Source organism: Schistocerca serialis, chromosome 5, assembly GCF_023864345.2.
Source record: "Schistocerca serialis cubense isolate TAMUIC-IGC-003099 chromosome 5, iqSchSeri2.2, whole genome shotgun sequence".
NCBI lineage: Eukaryota > Metazoa > Arthropoda > Insecta > Orthoptera > Acrididae > Schistocerca > Schistocerca serialis.
In genome coordinates, this window is record NC_064642.1 from 705,676,897 (window position 1) to 705,694,052 (window position 17,156).

General features: G+C 44.0%; 1 protein-coding gene across 1 annotated transcript in view; it reads right to left on the reverse strand.

The window, feature by feature from the left end:
* The window catches only part of LOC126482185 (odorant receptor Or2-like), a 103,549-nt gene extending 96,706 nt beyond the window's left edge, over nucleotides 1-6,843 (reverse strand). Inside the window, exon 1 of the mRNA XM_050106164.1 lies at nucleotides 6,520-6,843. Within this exon, the coding sequence (XP_049962121.1) occupies nucleotides 6,520-6,843 (324 nt within the window). The remainder of the gene's footprint in view (nucleotides 1-6,519) is intronic.
* Between the last annotated feature and the right edge of the window lie 10,313 nt (nucleotides 6,844-17,156).

Below are 17,156 nucleotides of genomic sequence, written 5' to 3' on the forward strand. Positions count from 1 at the left end.
GCTATCGTGAGCTTTTTACGAATACGCTGTGTCTCGTATTTAATTGTCAAGGAGTTGAATAATATGTAGAATCTTTTTCCTGTTGAATGTTTTATTGCTGTTACCTTGCTTTTGGTAAAATTGATAAAAAATGATCAGTGTAGTAACCACAACCAACAGCGGGAACGCCTTGGGCTGCGGATCGGAGCCGCCAGGCGGGGAAGCCGTCGGCGGTGGAGCACGCACCACCGGGTAAACACAGGACGAGTCGGACGACAGACCAACGACAACAACCGACCACGACCGACTATGAGCGACACAACAAGGAAGATTTAAACAACGGAGGCTTGTGCAAACCACTACGCCAAACACCAAACGTAAAACCACGCGGAACCAGAGCCAGGCAAATGTCGACAACGAGCAACGACCAGAACGCAGTACCGCCGAGATAGGAACGAAATCCAGAGCGAGTACCAGACTATCTGGACTAGGTTTTTTTTTCTTTATTGTATTTCAATTCCCCATCGGGGCGGGCTGGCAGCAGCATATGCGCTGCTCTTCAGCCGAAAGACATAGAACAAACAATAGAAGACATTTAAAAATAACAAAGGAGAGAATATGGGGAACATAGATATAAAAAAATGGGGAACATCATGGAAGGCAAAAGACAAAAAACGGAGTGACTGAAAATGGAGATAAAAAACTGTTTAAAAGTAGCACACACAAAAAGCCACACACTGCGACGATTAAAAGAACACAAGGCACAGTATGACTGGAGCATAAACAACGAACTGTTACCAATTGGTTACGTCGTAGACAGCTAAGAGCCTGTCGCGCTGTAGCGTGCACTCCACTGACGCAAACCACCGCCATTTGTGACTTCAGTGGTGTCAAATGAGAGCTCATTGGAGGGCAGGGTGGAGCTACGTCGAGTTTTCTGATGAAAGCTGGTTCTGCCTTAGTGCCATTGATGGCCGTGTGTTGGTTACACTACTGACCATTAAAATTGCTACACCACGAAGATGACGTGCTACACACGCGAAATTTTACCGACAGGAAGAAGATGTTGTGATATGCAAATGATTGGCTTTGCAGAGGATTCACACAAGGCTGGCGCCGGTGGCGACACCTACAACGTGCTGACATGAGGAAAGTTTCCAAACGATTTCTCATACACAAACAGCAGTTGACCGTCGTTGCCTAATGAAACGTTGTTGTGATGCCTCGTGTAAGGAGGAGAAATGCGTACCATCACGTTTCCGACTTTGATAAATGTCGGATTGAAGCCTATCGCGATTGCGGTTTATCGTATCGCGACATTGCTGCTCGCGTTGCTCGAAGTCCAATGACTGTTAGCAGAATATGCAATAGGTGGGTTCAGGAGGGTAACACGGAACGCCGTGCTGGATCCCAACGGCCTCGTATCACTAGCAGTCGAGATGACAGGCATCTTATCCGCATGGCTGTAACGGATCGTACAGCCACGTCTCGATCCCTGAGTCAACAGATGAGGACGTTTGGAAGACAACCATCTGCACGAACAGTTCGACGACGTTTGCAGCAGCATGGACTATCAGCTCGGAGACCATGGCTGCGGTTACCCTTGACGCTGCATCACAGACAGGAGCGCCTGCGATGGTGTACTCAACGACGAACCTGGGTGCACGAATGGCAAAACGTCATTTTTTCGGATGAATCCAGTTTCTGTTTACAGCATCATGATGGTCGCATCCGTGTTTGGCGACATCGCGGTGAACGCACATTGGAAACGTGTATTCGTCATCGCCATACTGGCGTATCACCCGACGTGATGGTATGGGCTGCCATTGGTTACACGTCTCGGTCACCTCTTGTTCGCATTGACGGCACTTTGAACAGTGGACGTTACATTTCAGATGTGTTACGACCCGTGGCTCTATCCTTCATTCGATCCCTGCGAAACCCTACATTTCAGCAGGATAATGCACGAGCACATGTTGCACGTCCTGTACGGGCCTTTCTGGATACAGAAAATGTTCGATTGCTGCCCTGGCCAGCACATTCTCCAGACCTCTCACCAATTGAAAACGTCTGGTCAATGGTGGCCGAGCAACTGGCTCGTCACAATACGCCAGTCACTACTCTTGATTAACTCTGGTGTCGTGTTGAAGCTGCATGGGCGACTGTACCTGTACGTGCCATCCAAGCTCTGTTTGCCGACTCAAAGCCCAGGCGTATCAAGGCCGTTATTACGGCAATAGGTGGTTGTTCTGGGTACTGATTTCTCAGGATCTGTGCACTCAAATTGCGTGAAAATGTAATAACATGTCAGTTCTGGTATAATATATGTATCCAATGAATACCCGTTTATCATCTGCATTTCTTCTTGGTGTAGCAATTTTAATGGCCAGTAGTGTAGAAGGAGTCCTGTTGTGGGCCTGCAAACAACGTGCCTGTGTTCAAGACACACTGCACCCACACCTGGAGTTTTGGTCTCGGGGCGATTTCGTATGGCAGCAGGAGCACTCTCATGGTTGTCTCACGCACAGTGACTGTAAATTCATCCGTCAATCCAGTGATTCGTACTGCCGTACTGCCATTCAAGGGCAGCATTTCAAGGGATGTTTGTCAACATGATAACACTCGCCTACCTACCGCTATTGTAAATCTACATGCTGTACAGCGTGTGGAAATGCGCCGGCTTCCTCGATCAAGAGATCTGTCTCCAACCAAGCAGACAGAGGACAGCATTAACATTTCCAGTATTGACCGGTCAGGTGCAACAGACATGGAACTCTATCCCATAAAATGACATCCGGCATCTGTACAACAAAATACATGCACGTATGCATTCTTGCATTCGACTCTCTGGTGCTTACACCGATTATTAATGTACCAGCATTTGATATTTGCGATGATTTATCTCGTGTTTACATTAACCATTCCAGAAATTTCAAACTCTACATTAATTTTTTTTTGGCGTTGCGATTTTTTTCTGTCAGCGTTTACACTGAAGCGCCAAAGAAACTGGTATAGGCGTGCGTATCCGAATACAGAGATATGAATACGGCGCTGCTGTCAGCAACGCCTATATAAGACAAGTGACTGGCGCAGTTGTTAGATCGGTTACTGCTGCTGCAATGGCAGGTTATCAAGATTTAAGCGAGTTTGTACATGGTGTTGCAGTCGGCGCACAGCATCTACGAGGTAGTGATGAAGTGGGGATTTTTACGTAGACCATTTCAAGAGTGTACCGTGAGTATCATCAGGCATCCGGCAAAACATCAAATCTCCGACATCGCTGCGGTCGCAAAAAGATCCTGCAAGAACGATTGAAGAGAACCGTTGGACGTGACGGAAGTGCAGCCCTTCCGCAAATTGCTGCAGATTTCAATGGTGGGGCATCAAAAAGTGTCAGCGTGGGAACCATTCAACGAAACATCATCGATTTGGGCTTTCGGAGTCGAAGGCCCACTGGTATACCCTTGATGGCTACACGACACACAGCTTTACGCCTCGCCTGGGCCCGTCAACACCGATACTGGACTGTTGATGACTGGAAACATATTGCCTGGACGGACGAGTCTCGTTTCAAATTGTATCGAGCGGATGAATTCCATGGACCCTGCATGTCAGCAGGGGGCTGTTCAAGCTGGTGGAGGCTCTGTAATGGTGTAATAGTGTGGAGTGTGTGTAGTAATATGGGACTACTGATACGTCTAGATATGACTCTGTCAGGCGACACGAGCGTAAGCATCCTGTCTGATCACCTGCATCCATTCATGGCAATTGTGCATTTCGACGCCGGCCAGGGTGGCCGAGCGCTTCTAGGCGCTACAGTCTGGAACCGCGCGACCGCTCCGGTCGCAGTTTCGAATCCTGCCTCGAGCATGGATGTGTGTGATGTCCTTAGGTTAGTTAGGTTTAAGTAGTTCTACGTTCTAGGGGACTGATGACCAGAAGGGGGGTAGGACGTCAAACGGACCGACTTGGAGCAGGAGAGGCACCACAGGACATTTTAATTTCCGCTGTCTATACTTTTACAAATAAATTCATAAAACTTTGAAAGCATGATCAGGAATGATTCAGGATTCATACTCATAGCAGTGGAAGCTCCAAAACGTTACAAAATACATTTTTTACGTGTGAAATTTCATCATTTTTCACTTACTAATGGCTGCATTTGTTGCTATAGGTACACTTTTCTTCCTAAGTAAGAGAGATTCTTCGATGAATTTTGCACAGCATACAAACTATAGTTACATGTGTATGAAACTCTAGAGTTTATTTAATTTATGAAAAAATGAATGAACTGTTACATTTTAAACTTCTTGTTTAGAAAAACTAAAATTTTATAGTTAATTATCTCAATTTTACCACAGTTTTTAATAGATTTGGAAAATTCTAGAGTTTCATACACCTGTAAGTACTGCTTGTATGCTGTGCAAAATTCATCGAAGAATCTCTCTTACTTAGGAAGAAAAGTGTACCCACAGAAACAAATGCAGCCAGTAGTAAGTGACAAAATGATGAAATTTCACATGTAAAAAAAGGTATTTTGCTACGTTTTTGAACTTCCACTGCTATGAGTGTGAGTCCTCAATCCTTCTTGGTCATGCTGACAAAGTTTTATGAATTTATTTGTAAAAGTATAGATAGTAGAAAATGAAATGTCCTGTGGTTCCTCTCCTGCTCCAAGTCGGCCCGTTTGATGTCCTACCCCCCTTAAGTCCCATAGTGTTCATAGCCATTTTTTTGCATTTCGACGGACTTGGGAAATTCCAGCAGGACAATATGAGATCCTACACGTCAACAATTGCTACAGAGTGGCTCCAGGAACACTCTTATGAGCTTAAACACTTCCGCTGGCCACCAGACTGCCGAGACACGAAAATTGTTGACCATATATGGGATGCCTTGGAACGTGCTGTTCAGAAGAAATCTCCACCCCATGGTACTCTTACAGATTTATGGACAGCGCTGCAGGATTCATAGTGACAATTCCCTCCAGCACTACTTCAGACATTAGTCGAGTCCATACCAGACATTAGTCGAGTCCATACCACTTCGTGCTGCGGCAGTTCTGCATACTCGTGGGGGCCCTACACGATATTAGGCAGGTGTACCAGTTTCTTTGGCTGTTCAGTATACAGGGAGAAAAGTATTTAAATCGACAAACTCTGGGAGGTTGTAGGGGACATCAAAACAAATATTTTTCCATAATGTAATTTTTTCATATGAGGATTATTTGAACCGGTGGAGGCCGTATTAAGCTCTTCAGTTGTTAGAGGCCGTATTACAATCTTCAGTTTTTAGAGGGTGTATTAAGCTCCTCAATTGTAGACAACTGCTGTCCACCAGTGTAGTAGTGCATTGTCTCTGTTTACTAATGGAGCGATACACATGGATTGAGTACCCTGACATGCTTGGTGCGTACTACGTAGCGCACCACAACGGTCGATCTGCACAGGGGGTTTATTCTAATCGCCGTATCCCGCATCATGCGACCTTTGCTGCTGCGTACCAACGTCTGCGTGAGACCGGGTCATTTAGCGGATTACCTGGACAGGGACGCCGTCGCACGGTAAGAACGTTGCAATTTGAGGAAGCTGTCTTGCAGCATGTGGAGCGGGATCCTTCAATCAGCACTCGTGCAACTGCACGTAACATGGGGACGAATCAGACGAATGTAAGAACAGTCCTTCGAGAGCAATTGTTACTTCCATTTCACTTACAGCGTGTCCACAATCTGAAACCAGTTGATTATCCACCGAGAGCACAGTTTTCGCAGTGGTACCTCGGACACTGTGAAATCCATCCTAGATTTCCATCCTCTGTGTTGTTTACCGATGAAGCAACGTTCGGGCGTGAAGGAGTCTTCAACATGCACAATTCACATGTTTGGAGTGAGGATAACCCACATGCCACAGTTACTAGCGCTCATCAAGTGCGGTTCTTCCTTAATGTGTGGGTCGGTGATGTTGGGGACTGTTTAACTGGGCCGTATCTGCTACCTAGGCCAATAAATGGTAGGCACTATTACAATTTTCTCGCCAGAGCATTGCCAGGATTGCTGGAAAACGTCCCGCTCCCTACAAGACAGCGCATGTGGTTCCAACATGACGGGGCGCTGGCACTTTTCAGTCGTCGTGTGCGTTGATTCCTGGACCGACGGTTCCCAGAACCGTAGATTGGCAGAGGCGGTTCTGTACCATGGCCTGCTCGATCCCCAGATATGTCCCCTCTGGTTTAATTAATTTGTCGCCAGAGAAATCTTCCTCTACCGGCATAAATACTCCTCATAGGAAAAAATGACATTAGGGAAAAATATTTGTTTTGATGTCTCCTACAGCCTCCCAGAGTTTGTCGCTTTAAATACTTTTCACCCTGTATGTCCCTCAGAGGAGACTATGTCGAGAGGTAAGATGAGTTGTTTACGAAACGAATATTTTTCTTGCCTTTTTAGCAGACTTATCAAACCACTCTCGTACCCAATAAGTAAAATAACGTATTTTTTTAAATCGTTATGGTTTGGAGTGTATTGGACTGGCCGTTCCCTACCACCAGCCGATCGAGGGTGGTGACCAGCGCACAGAATCTGGTACGGTCCGCCAAGAAGAAGCACGACTTGACAATGGCGGAGCACACGACGAACAGGTTGGCGAGCGACAGTGTCACCTCCTGGAGACCCCCTGGCTCCGAGCAGAGACCGACGAAGGCACCTGCGGCGTGGAGCGTGGCTGCGACCAGCACGCTCGTCGTGAGGACTGCGTAGAGCCGGCCCTGTCCCAGGGGCCACAGCCCGCACAGGAACAGCAGGCGCACGTTGTACTTGAGCACCGAACCCGCCGTGGACCGCCACGTCTGCCCGCCCTCGACGCTCATCTTCTCTACTTTTCGTCCAAACCGAAGGCTATTTTCTCTCTTTAATTTAAGGCTGTAGCCGCCAAGTAAGAGAGGACGTAAACAGACTGATTCTAATGCTGCTCTGATACTCGCTAAACTGTTGTTTCTCGGATTTAGGTGGCTCAACTTCGAAGTTATCAGCACCCGCTCGATAAATAAAAGTCCTGTCCTTAGTCGTGATTTCCTCTCCTGCTCTGCGCTCTTCGCTGCTCGTGGAAAGCTAGTGGCTTCTCCGTTTAAAACTCCGTCATCCAGTCTTGGTACTTCTAGGCTACTGCACAGCTGCTCCAGGCGGATGAATAGAACCGTGTATCGATTTGACCGACGGTGATTTGATACGTTGCGAGTAACACACGTCCCCACAACTGAGAATGCTTTTGGCTGATTAGTGCTCAGAAACTATCAAAATAAACAAGTTCCTATTTCACCGTTAGACACATTCGTTAAAGAGGAATCACGTATCTTCGTAATTAGTCTGACGCCATAATCGTTCTGCCGTACTATCAAAGTTTCGTTTTTTGGTGTATTTACACACATTAAAAAAAATCACCGAAAGACACTCTCCACATAAGTGAATTCGTCAGCAGCGCTGTACATATGGGGACGCGTTCTCTCTCATTTTAGATGGAACGCTCCGAATCAAAGGGAATATTCATGATAACGCCAATACGGTTCTCCACGCTCCTACGCCACAAAATCCTGAAATCCATAATGCATCACGCAGCGCCGCATGGGAACATATGACGGAGTCTTTGTGCACATTCTCGCCTTCTGAATACATCGACAGTGGAAGCCAACAGGTGAAACGTACCAATGCATTGCCCCGTGATTTATGCCGGAGGAGCACCGATACGGGAATGTGGGAAGAATTATACTTAGGGAGACGTCGTCCACTAACCTATCTTAGAAGGTAATTTCTGAGAAATTTGGTAGTAAGCGATCCAGAAAGCGGGTATACACGAAATATATTGCATTTTCAGTCAGACACCATCAGGTGATTTTAAGATCTCATCCCTTGACGATAACAAACACAGAAAAGGTGAGGACACCATGTTCTGCAGCATTATTCCCTCCTTCACTTTCTAACGTACCTGCTCGTGACCAGTCATTTCTAACGCAACATTCATTCTGTTTCACTCCAAATCGGCCACACATGTGCACTTAAATATGCAAATTGAAAAATAAATCAGTAGCTTCGACGGAGAACTCGATCTATTTTAATAATGCACGTAAATCTAATTTAATACAATTGACCCTGTGTGTATTACCTCAGTTGCTTGCAGCAAATATTGTATTGCGGGCATCCACAGCTGTACAACTGTACGTGATGAGTAAGACCGTTTGAGCTGTATGATAAATCTTTATGGTCCAACTACTTTCGGGGCGTTAGAGCAACGTCTTCAGAGATACATATCTGTTATACGATGGTCGCTGCGGACCTCGTGTTACCACGGCGGTGTTACATCTTAGATTTCCTGTATTGGGATGATGTTCCCTGCTTTCTGTCTTATTTTAAATTGGGCTGTCGACCTCTTGACGGCTAAACATTTTTATCACAACTGGACAATGAATACTGGGTCACCTACTGGTTACCGTTTGAAATAAATTATGAAATAAATATGTATCTCCGAAGATGTGGCTCTAACACCGAGAGACTAGTTGGATCATAAATGAAGGTATATCATACAGCTGAATTGTTTAGCAGTGTCCAGTGTATACTGAGCTTGTGGAACCCTGTATCCAATACAAAAATGTGTCTCAAATTATATTTTTATGCAAGGAACATACCTGACCCATGGAAAACATTTCTGTTCGTGCAGGTTGGTATATAGCGTAGTCTAAATGAAGATCTTTCTTCCATTCGTCTTCACAATCTGTTACGTACTTTTCAGACGTCGACAGCTTTAGCAAATGAGCGACACGATTCTCGTTAGATAGTAGTGACCAAAAGCACAAGAAAAACAGTTTCTCCTGTTATAATAGTGTAGTGTTATTTATTAATCTTCCTGCTTAACTTATTCATCTTCCATAATTAAACTTGATATAATTCTACCCACTGATTCATTGGATGGGTTAGGGGTTTGCAACAATTCAGATGACTTAAAGCTTAATTTTTTTCTCGTGAATGAGCAGCCAATCCATGAATGGTCTGAGCACACATAACACTTTGAAAGTCAAACAGATGAGAAACTTCTGATGCGAATTTTCACTTGACGCCAGTTTTTATATCTATTTTGTATAACTCGTCTTACATTATAAGAGGTATATGCTTGCCATGTTGTATCAAATTTGATCATTAATTTCACACACATGACTAACACTCGGAAACAGAAAATTACATAGTTTCCATGTGTCTGTACTTATCGTGGGAATTTTGTCACAAGGATGAAGTCGTAAAAAAGGACCAGTGTAAAAAACGTACCTAGTTGATGAGCTGATTCATTATGTAAACATATTCACTTTACTGCAGAACTTACCATGCTTAAGAGGAACTATGGTACTATTCAAACTCTGACAAAAAAAAATATATAAAACTTAAGTCTTGTAGCAGACAACTACCCTATGAGACGCCATTGCATTCAACTGTTCGTCTAGGGCCGATTATATCATAAACTGTAGGATTTTCCACTGTCTATAGCACTGGGATTACACATAACAAAAGATGGTTCAAATGACTCTAAGCACTATTGGACTTAACATCTGAGGTCATCAGTCCCCTAGACATATACTTAAACCTGACTAACGTAAGGACATCACACACATACATGCCCGAGGCAGTATTGGAATCTGCGACCGTAGCAGCCGCGTGGTTCCGGACTGAAGCGCCTAGAACCGCTCGACCGCAGCGGCGGCCATAGCGTAAGAAATCTGAATTCTGTTTTTTTACAGTAGCAGAAAAATACGGCCAAAGTGCTGACTGAATGTTGTTTCTAGCATTGCTTGATTGTTATCAGAAACCAATATGTAAGTTCATCGCTGCAAACGTGAAGATGAAGAAATGATTTGAGGCTGAGAACGGAATTGTGTTACATTGTCTACTACACTCTGACACAATTATCATACGTTCCTTGGCCCTCCCACAACAGGTGGTTTATTATACGATTCCTACAGTTTTTGTACTGGTTAATTTGTTATTTAGTTATCTTCAGTGAAAAAGAAAACATTATTACCATCTGAAGCGGATCAGATTTCTCTAACGTGGGTGTGATCACAATATGGGGCATTTATCTTGTGTTTCAGGTGCTGTCACCTCTGAAGTCAACCACAGCAGTCGCAGACCAAACGTATGACAATGGTGTCGAAACAATGGTAAATCATTGAATTGGTATTTTGACGACCTGGGAATTTTTTACGGTCCTCTCAACTTACATTTTTGATGTATTAGATATGTACCAATTACCCATCACCCCCAAATTTATATGTATTAAACATCTGTGGCTCACGTCTCCGTGTTTATGACGTACCATCTCCTGAACAATGTGAACAATTTGTCGTACAGTTATATAGATTTTCACGTAAATTCAGTGGTATATGTAGATACCGTTTGAAAAATGTGTTGCGAATAGAGTTAATAGTAAAAAGAAGTTGAATCGTCGTGCGTAATGCAGAAGTTGTACAGCATAAAAAGCAATACTGTAGTAAGCAACAAACTTTTTTCCTTTCATTATTCTGGTGGGGGGGTCAGCGAACAAAAGTTTCGGCAAATGTCAAAGTTATGTGTAAAATATGATGGAAGTCATTAAATTATCTCCCTCTCAAATAGTGGATGAATATAACCTGGATAACTTGCATTCTGTGAGTTACAATGCCCAAGGACATATGCACAGTTTACAACTATACCACTTCACTTATTGTCTTAAAAGCTTAACGTTGGATTTTATCTCGTAATGAGTACGTTATGGCACCATTTTAAATTTTTAAACTCGATCAATAATTATATGAAACAATGAAAATCATATAATGAGTTACAGCGGCCGAAGACTTCCGATGTAAGAATTCGCCCCCAATCAGCTAACATGACAGTCAACAGGGGCTGAAGGAGCGCTCACCACTTTGTCCTTGGCTGGGTATCTATCCATGAAAGCGAAACAATCAACCATGATCGACAGCATGGTAATGGAGCAAGTAACACAGCGACTGTGTGAAAACACCATAAAATTGTACATACAACTTTCAGACCTTTGAAATAATCTTACAGTAATCACCTGCTTCACAAAAAATAAATAAATAAGTAATTTTCGAAAGTAACGGCGTGTGCTGATCCGATCTCCGGAGAGGAGAATCCCTCGTGGAGGAGTAACGATAATCCATTCATATAATAAAAATGGATGTACATATATATATATGTACCTATGTCTGCATGTATGTATGTATGTGTGTTTTATATCTCCTTAGAAGATTTCAACCAAACTTGATGATGAAGTTGTTTAGTTTGTGGAACGCTCAACTGCGCGGTCCCAATTTTTACACAGTCCAATTTTTTCACAATCCAATCTAGCCACTGTCACGAATCATGATGATGAAATGATGAGGACAACACAAACACCCAGTCCCCGGGCAGAGAAAATCCCAAACTCAGCTGGGAATCGTACCCGGGACCCAGAGATCCAGAGCCAACAACGCTAGCCACTAGACCGTGAGCTGCGGACCAACCAGTGTTGGTGCACACATAAAAAAAAGTTCAAATGTGTGTGAAATCTTATGGGACTTAACTGATAAGGTCATCAGTCCCTAAGCTTACACACTACTTAACCTAAATTATCCTAAGGACAAACACACACACCCATGCCCGAGGGAGGACTCGAACCTCCGCCGGGATACACACCACTTAGCCGGCCGCGGTGGCCGTGCGGCTCTAGGCGCTTCAGTCCGGAACCGCGGGACTGCTACGGTCGCAGGTTCGAATCCTGCCTCGGACGTGGATGTGTGTGGTGTCCTTAGGTTAGTTAGGTTTAAGTAGTTCTGAGTTCTAAGGGACTGATGACCTAAGATGTTAAGTCCCATAGTGCTCAGAGCCATTTGAACCATTTGATACACACCACTCATTGTATGAAATTCACCGCTGTGTAGCCCACGACGCGCGAGTAACCACACCTCAGTCATCCAGTATTTGAGAATGATAGAACTTAGTGACTTCGAACAAACTTATAAATAATTTCCAACGTTCGGAAACTTTTTCTCGCTTCCAGCTCCTACAAAATGAGAAAGAAAAAAATTTGTCGCTTATCACATTTTCGCTGCTCAGGCAGTTAAGCAGCCGCACGTTCTAATTTATTGTTCCTTCGCTACTAACTGTATTTGCGACATTTTTCAGACAGTATTCACAAATATCGCTGAATGTACGAGCAAAATTATGTCATCATTCGATACATAGTTCAGGAGATCACACGGTCACGAACACTGAGATACGTGAAAAACTACCGCATCATAGGTGACATTTTAATTTATTACTTCGTTACGACCATCTCTATTCACGACACATTTCGCAGACAGTAGCCACAAATGCCACTGCATGCACATGCGAAATTATGTAACTGTACAGAACATCGCTCAGGAGATACGACGTCATAAACATTAAGCTGTATGAAAATGAAACTGCAGGGCGAAATTCGCTAGAGATAGGGGCGAAATATGTTATATTTATGTGTGAAATATGTTAAATATATGTGAAATATGTGTGACGTGTGAGTAGGTGGGCAAAGACGTGGGAAAAACTCTTCCTAAACTCCTGGACGATTTCAAAAAAATTTGGTACAAATATTAGTTACGATCTGGAAAGAAATACTCTGGGAGTAAGAACCACTAGAGACATATTTGGGTGAGAGTGACAACGTGGCGGGGAGAGGTGGGAGGATGTGACGGACAGACAGCGAGGAGTGAAGGAGGAGATGGACACAAGTGGGGGAGAAGGTGAGAACAGAGACAGGGGGACAGTGAAACGAACAGGGAGGGGGGGTGGGGGGGGCAGGAGGAGATGAACAGCAAAAGGAAGAAGAAGAGATAAAAAAGGCAAATGTAAAAAGAGACAGGTAGAGAAGGAGCACAAGCAGATGAAAAGAGAGAGCAAGTGGAGGAGATGGACAGAGAAAGGTAAGTGGAGGAGATGAACAGGGAGAGGAGAGAGAAGGAGATGGACAGAGAAAGGAAAGAAGAGGACATCACGATGGAGAGGGTAGAGATGGACAGAGAGGGGGGCGAGGATATGGACTAATAAAAGACTGGAATAAATACAAATCTAGGCAACGTCAGGTACTCAGGTAGTGTTCTATAAATCAAGGCATGGGATGATAGATATCTGCATGTTGTGGAGAAACTGGACAATCTGAAGAGAGAGATGGACAGTCCGAGGTTAGACTGAGTGGGAATAACGAAGTGTAATGGAGAAGGTGAGGTACAGTCGATCATATTATTTTGGAGTGCAAACAATGTAAAGCGTATTAGATTTTTATAAATGGAAACTAACCTCAGCCAGCATTCTACAGATTTATATGCAGACTTAACAAACTGATGTCAAGCAGATACAAATGCTATATGACAAAGATATTAAAATATGAAGAATGATGAATGAGACGTAGGATCACCATGACAGAAGAGAGACCGATGATAAACTAGTACAAAGACTGTTTGACAAACAGATTAAGAAAGTAAATTAAAGTCGTATGATATTGTTGGCTGGGAGCTCTCAGCCACCGAGTCACTCAAAGGCCCGTCTCCTTACAGGCACTTGAGAGCTGTGTCTTATGTGTACGAGTATTTGTAGCGTACAGGTGAGTGTAATTGATATGTGGTGCTATGTTTGTGTTGTATGACGATGATGATGATGAGAGAAGGGTGAGAGTAAAGCTCGCTGCCAGCACTTAGCGTACTCCAACGGCGACCGCGCGGACCTAACGTCCACATCCGATGGGTGGATTGCCATCAACAGGCCTCATGACTTCACTTCATGAGGCGCTGAAAAGTGGTTTGGAATGTAATACAGGACATCTGCGCAAGGCCTGGCTATTAGAAACTTTACACTTGTCTTCCCCTTGCCGGCCAAACAATGACGGGGAAAATTTCATCCGCTACGACGATTTGTATCAGCTTAGCTTTGAGTCGAGCGCTACCGCACGGGCTGGTGTGCTTGCCTTAGCGACCTCGGCTATGGAAGAGAGATAGATTAAATATATGAAGAACAACGGAAACATGGTAGTCTTGAGCGATATGATCGTTCACTGCACGAATATCTCTCTAACACCAGAGGAGGGCGTGATTCCTGGAGTATGAGTGCTGTGAAAAAATAAGAGGGGAGTCTTCTACTGAAGCTTGCATATGTTTGAAGTGAACAGCCACTTCCGCATCCCTACCTTTTAGGTAGCCAAAAGTCTGCGAACCAAATTCTTACCAGTAAAGCACAACCAGGTGTTGAAATGAGGCGAAGTATGAATTTTCCGAATTAGTGGGAAATAAAGCAACTGAAACAACTGAGGCTAGTTATTTAGAAGAGGGTCGAAAGTAAAAATGAAAGAACTTATTAAGCTCCGACGGCAGAAAACCAAGGGAAGGCCGAAGAACAAAATATCGATATGGTGTAAAAAATACATGGAACAGGCAACTAATGATCCAATTATCAGAAGAGTAATGTCATCACACTACCTAAATGTTAAGATTATCAAACAGACGTCCCACGCTTGTAAACTGATGGCTATTCTAATTGATAGAAAGAATAGTGATGAGACAGCGAAGAAAGCTCAGTGCGGACTTAGAAAAGGTAAATAAAGAGAATATCTTCATACTATGCCTGGATCTCAGTGGTCTCTATCTAAATTGGGTGTCGAACTACTGCTTTCTGGCATGCCGACCAAAGATCCACGCACTCCATTTCGTGCCCAACTACAGTATAGCAGATGGACGAGAAAGAAAATACTTTTCGATTCTACGCTCACGTGAGCTTATTGCATCAAATGTTAATGATACCTGGAGAAGTGCGGACTGAATTGTTTCGAAACAAGTGCAGACACGATGATGGCTCTGAGCACTATGGGACTTAACATCTGTGGTCATCAGTCCCCTAGAACTTAGAACTACTTAAACCTGAATAACCTAAGGACATCACACACATCCATGCCCGAGGCAGGATTCGAACCTGCGACCGTAGCAGTCGCGCGGTTCCGGACTGAGCGCCTACAGACACGATGACATTTTTTCTGTAGTCTGTCATTCGTGCGGACTGAATTGTTTCAAAACTAGCGGAGACACGATAACACTTTTTCTGTAGTCTGTCATTCAAGACTTGGACATTCACAGACTGACCAGAACATCGATTATGCTTTATTTCACTTTCGTTTACTCATGCAGACTTTTGTCGTGCAAGCCAATGCCAAGACAGACAGCACAAATCAATATGTGCTACACCAGCAAAAAGGCAAGTGTGTGAATTCGTAAAATCATGTATTATAGACAACGCAGATGACTCTTGAATGCGGTTGACATTAACGAGGAGTTGCTTATCCACAGCCTAGGGAATTTTTTCCAGAATTAGAATTAATTTTCACTCTGCAGTGGAATGTATGCTGACTTAAAGCTTCCTGTCAGACTATAACTGTATGCTGTACCTCTGCCTTCCGCGGATATGATTCTATCGACTGAGAGATTCAAGCATGACTTAGCGACACTCATTCACTCGCTTACGAGGGGCTCCCGAAACCGGATTTCGTAAACCGATTTACCAATACCGCTTCTGGGTGGTCACGTAAACACATAAAAATCGATTCTAGAAGTCCGTTCTAGTTGCTGGTTTTCAAATCCACAATCGATTTTCGAATCCGCAATCGATTTTCGCTTCCATGTAAAAGCAACCGGTTTTGAAACGGGCTTGGATTCTCAAGTTACGTCTTGTTTTCAGAATATTCGGTTAAGATGGTCCTGTTGTGCAGTGAAGGAGAAGCAGAAATAACGAAACTGTCTACCTGTAATATTTAAGTGAAGAGAAATAACAACTGTGTTGATGGAATCAGAAACTAGATCAGCTGTTTTCCAGACGCCATATTTAACTGGGCTAGCAAATCCGCTTCCGACCTTCACATGTAAACACGACAGCGAAAAACGGTTTCCGAAATTCGGTTTTCGTCTTTTGGGAAGTGTGTCACACGTAAACGTTGTGATTCATAGCTTTACTTCCTCCAGTACCTCCTCTCCTACCTTTCAGACCTCTCAGAAGTTGCCTTGCACACCTTGTGGGAGATAAAGAGCACTTATATTACTTGTTCAGTATAACGGACGGCATACGCGGCAGATAATATCGCTGAAGGACAAGCGCAGCTAAGATGAAGGTTATGAAGAGTGGCAGAAAGGACGACGTATCCATTGCTGGTGGCGGAAGTGAACCTTTGACATTGCCAATCACTCGTACTGACTGTTGTGACTTGGCAAGACAGCCAAGCCACTATGAGATAGCCGAAAGGCACGCGTTTAAGCTCACGCAGGCTGGCGTGAGGTCTGGAACAGTTAGAAGAATAGAGACTAGCAAAAAAGGTACGTAGCTTCTGGAATACTTAACTGACGGTACATGCATCACAAGATAAATAGCAAATGATAATGGCGCCTTGCTAGGTCGTAGCAAATGACGTAGCTAAACGCTATGCTATCGTCTCGGCAAATGAGAGCGTAATTTGTCAGTGAACCATCGCTAGCAAAGTCGGCTGTACTACTGGGGCGAGTGCTAGGAAGTCTCTCTAGACCTGCCGTGTGGCGGCGCTCGGTCTGCAATCACTGATAGTGGCGACACGCGGGTCCGACGTATACTAACGGACCGCGGCCGATTTAAAGGCTACCACCTAGCAAGTGTGGTGTCTGGCGGTGACACCACACTGACGAAACGAATGGAAAAGCATTCAACATACATCGGGTGGAGGCCAGAGACAAAAGCCAACGAATAATACGTGAAGTGGCCACGAAAGCCTCAAGAACTAAGTAGAAAGCATGTCGTTTTGGTATTTATTGCGAAGACTGGTTTCATTCAGCACTCTACTCGAGTCATCCTTTGCAACTCTCGATATCTACGCAACTACTATAATCTGCATCTATTTGAATCTGCTTACTGTACCCAGGAGAAATCGATTGAAGGATTATAATGTTATCGACAAATCTTAAAATTATTGTTTGCTCTCCATGAACTTTAATTTTCTTCGCAAATTTTTTCTTGGTTTCCCTCAGTGCTCGCTCAACATATAGGTCCTTTCTCACTACCTTCTCAGTTACTGCTTTCCCTTCATATCCTCCGACCGTTAGAACTATAGTTCTGTTCCTGTGTA